Raw genomic sequence first — 3,279 nt, 5'->3', positions numbered from 1 at the left:
TTTCCTTTCTCATTGATGGCCACGACTCTAAACAAATAGGTTTCGTTAGGAGTCAAATTAGAAACGGTAGCTTCTGGCACCTTCACCGTACATGCAGTGCCCCATTTATCTCCAGATTTGGGTTTGAATTCGACATTATAGCACATGACTTTGCTACCACCGTCATGAGCAGGTTTCTCCCAGGCCAGGGTTACACTGGTCTTTGTTAAGTCCACCAGCCTAAGCTTACTGGGAGGCTGAGGAGTTTCAGCAACTTTGACTTCTTTGGTTTCAGCTGTCTGTCCTTGGCCATATTCATTTACAGCACAGACTCTGAAGTAGAAAATTCCACCCTCTGGCAGTTCTTCTATCGTGAATGTGTTAGCCGTGCAAATGTTGGTGACGGTTGTGTAGGCCTTCCTGACAGACTCTCTTTTCTCTATGATGTAGTTTGTAATCTTAGCACCACCATCTGTGAGAGGAGTCTCCCAGGCCAAAGTCACTGAGTCCTTCTTCAGCTCCTTCACTGTAAAGTTTTGTGGTGCACTGGGTGTGTCAAGAACTCTCAGTGCAACCATGGCAGATTTTGTTCCACTGCTGTTCTCAAGTGTCAGTAAATATTTCCCACTGTCAAACCGGCAGACATTGTCAATGACAAGCATGGTGTACGAACTGGTTGTGTCAATTGCAGCACGGTCTGGAAGAATACTATCCACTTTCTCCCATTTGACAGCGGGCTGAGGTCGACCTCTGATGGGGACAAACAGACGCATTGTTCCCCCTGCACGGACTGACACAACCTTTCTCAGATCAGCGTCAAGCTCTATCTCTGGGGCTTCTACTCTATCACAGGTAATAACAGTACCATGGACATTTGCTGCCTCCCCAATTCCCTCAGAGTTCATTGCACAGACACGGAACTCAAACTCCTTGCCTTCCTCCAAGTCTGTGATTGTAAGCTTTGTAGCTTGTATCCCAGCAGGGAGCGTGCACATGATCCATTCTTTTTCCTTTGGTGCCTCGACAGCTGGTGCTACTTCTGTCTCCCCTGTGGATTCAGGTACTGGTGTGTACTCCCGCATTTCAACAATATAGCCTTTGATGTAAGCACCACCGTCAAAGTCAGGTTTGCCCCACGACAGGGACACTGAAGACTTGGAGGAGTCCGTCACTTTAGGATGGTGAGGTGGTCCAGGAGGGGTTGTTGCATCACATGCTCTGTAGAACAGAGACAATTCACTGAGTTGTCCCATTCCAGCCTGATTCTCAGCTGCCACACGGAACTCGTAGAAGTGTCCAGTCATTAGACCCATAACGTTAAAATGGGTGTCAGTCAGCTTCTGTCTGTTGCATTTTGTCCACCTCACACTGTCTTTGTCCCGTTTTTCCAAGTGATAACCATCAATATCAACTCCACCAGTGTTTTCTGGAGTGGTCCAGGACACAACCATAGAATCTTTTGTGATTTTGCTGGCTTCTGGTGTGCCAGGGGCACTGGGAGGTTTGTATGGATTGCGTGCAATGACTGGTTCGCTCTCCAAACAGTCACCAATACCATATTTGTTCACTGCCTTGACTCTGAAAATGTATTCATCTCCTGAGAGCAGATTTATCACTTTGTGGTACAAACTCTTGATATTTGATGCAACCACTGTCCAGGACAATCTGCTGGTCTCTCTTTTCTCTAATACATAGTGAGTGATACTTGCACCACCATCCAGTGCAGGCTCAGCCCAGCCCACAATGCACCTGTCAGACATGACCGCTGTCACCTTCATGGGTCCAGTGGGGGGTCCAGGTCTATCAAGAACCTTGACTGTGATGGGGAAGGTTTTTGTACCGCCCAAATTTTTGAGGACAAGATCATAGTGTCCAGTGTCAAGCTTGGTGACATCTTTGATAGTTATGGCTGCAGACTTCTGTGTTGTCTTCACATCAATGCGCAGAGCTCTTTCTATTTCCTTACCCTCCTTCAGCCAGATAACATCAGGAGTAGGTGTTCCATAAATGTCTGCTTCAAGAACCAAATGATCACCAGCATTTACAACAATGACATCTTTGTATTTAGGATCCATTGAGGCACGTGGTGGTTGGATTTCATCAACAGCAGTGATTATACCAGAGCTGTCGGATGGCTCACTGAAGACTCCAGCAGCATTTCGGGCGATTACTCGGAATTCATATTGCTCGTTCTCTGTAAGTCCAGTGACTGTGTAGTTGGTCTCAATGATATTAATGAAGTTGGACCTTACCCAACGACCCTCAGGAGAGGACACATCTTTTTGTTCTACAATATAACCAGTCACTTTGCTCCCACCATCATACTGAGGCTTAGTCCACTGGATCTTGATCTGGGTTTTAGTAATAAACACAGCCTCAGGAGCACTAGGTGGATCACAAGGGTCACGAGCAACAAATGACTCAGAGACTTTACTGCATCGTCCAATGCCAACTATGTTTTCAGCATAAACTCTGAATTCATATCCAATGCCCTCCTCCAGATTACTAATTTTGAAACAAGTATCAGCAATAAGAGTTTTATTGAGTTTGTTCCACAGGATGCTGCTGCGCTCCTTACTCTCCAGATGGTAACCGATGACAGCACTACCCCCATCATTGACTGGCTCATTCCATTCAATTATCATCATTTCTTTAGTCGCAGTTTTGACTGATGGTGTTCCTGGTGGCCCCGGTGGCTTGTATGGGTATTGCACAACTACAGACTTTGAGTCCAGGGGTGCACCCTTTCCGTATCTATTCTCAGCAATGATTCTGAACTGGTACTCAGCTCCAGTATTCAGCTTAGTGACCTTGATAGCGGTTCGAGCAAGCTGTGTGGTGACTGGCTGCCAAGTTGTGGTTGTCGTGTCTCTCTTTTCAACAATATAATTCTTAACTTGGCACCCACCTGTGTATGCTGGAGGTTCCCATGCAAGGTGAACAAAGGTGTTGCTCACTTCAACAATCTTGACTGGACCTGTTGGTGGACCAGGCTTGTCAAGAATGATTACAGTCATGTCTTCAGTGACTGTACCTGCCACACTGGCAGCTGTGATGGAATATTTTCCAAAGTCATCCTTGCACGCCTCAGTTATTTGAATTGCTGTTGTTGTTTGGGTATTTGTCACACTTACTCTTGATGTAACCTTTAGAGGTTGACCATCCTTTTCCCAACTTACTTTGGGTTTCGGTCTGCCAAGTACAGGAAACTCCAACTTAAGGTCTTTTCCAGACAACACACTGTAAGTGTTAAACTGCATCTTAATGAGCGGCTCCATGGTCATTTCATTGGCAACCACG

The 3,279-nt window shown here is 46.1% G+C and overlaps 1 protein-coding gene across 1 annotated transcript in view; it reads right to left on the bottom strand.

Annotated features, from left to right (window-relative positions):
- ttn.1 (titin, tandem duplicate 1) overlaps positions 1–3,279 on the bottom strand; it is a 131,824-nt gene that overhangs the window by 28,296 nt on the left and 100,249 nt on the right. Inside the window, exon 193 of the mRNA XM_025063733.1 lies at positions 4–3,279. This exon is cut by the window's right edge and continues 10,939 nt beyond it. Coding sequence (XP_024919501.1) covers positions 4–3,279 — 3,276 coding nt within the window. The remainder of the gene's footprint in view (positions 1–3) is intronic.

This window comes from Cynoglossus semilaevis, chromosome 16 (genome assembly GCF_000523025.1).
Source record: "Cynoglossus semilaevis isolate Cse_v1.0 chromosome 16, Cse_v1.0, whole genome shotgun sequence".
NCBI classification, from domain to species: domain Eukaryota; kingdom Metazoa; phylum Chordata; class Actinopteri; order Pleuronectiformes; family Cynoglossidae; genus Cynoglossus; species Cynoglossus semilaevis.
This window is presented reverse-complemented; position numbering and strand designations above follow the sequence as displayed.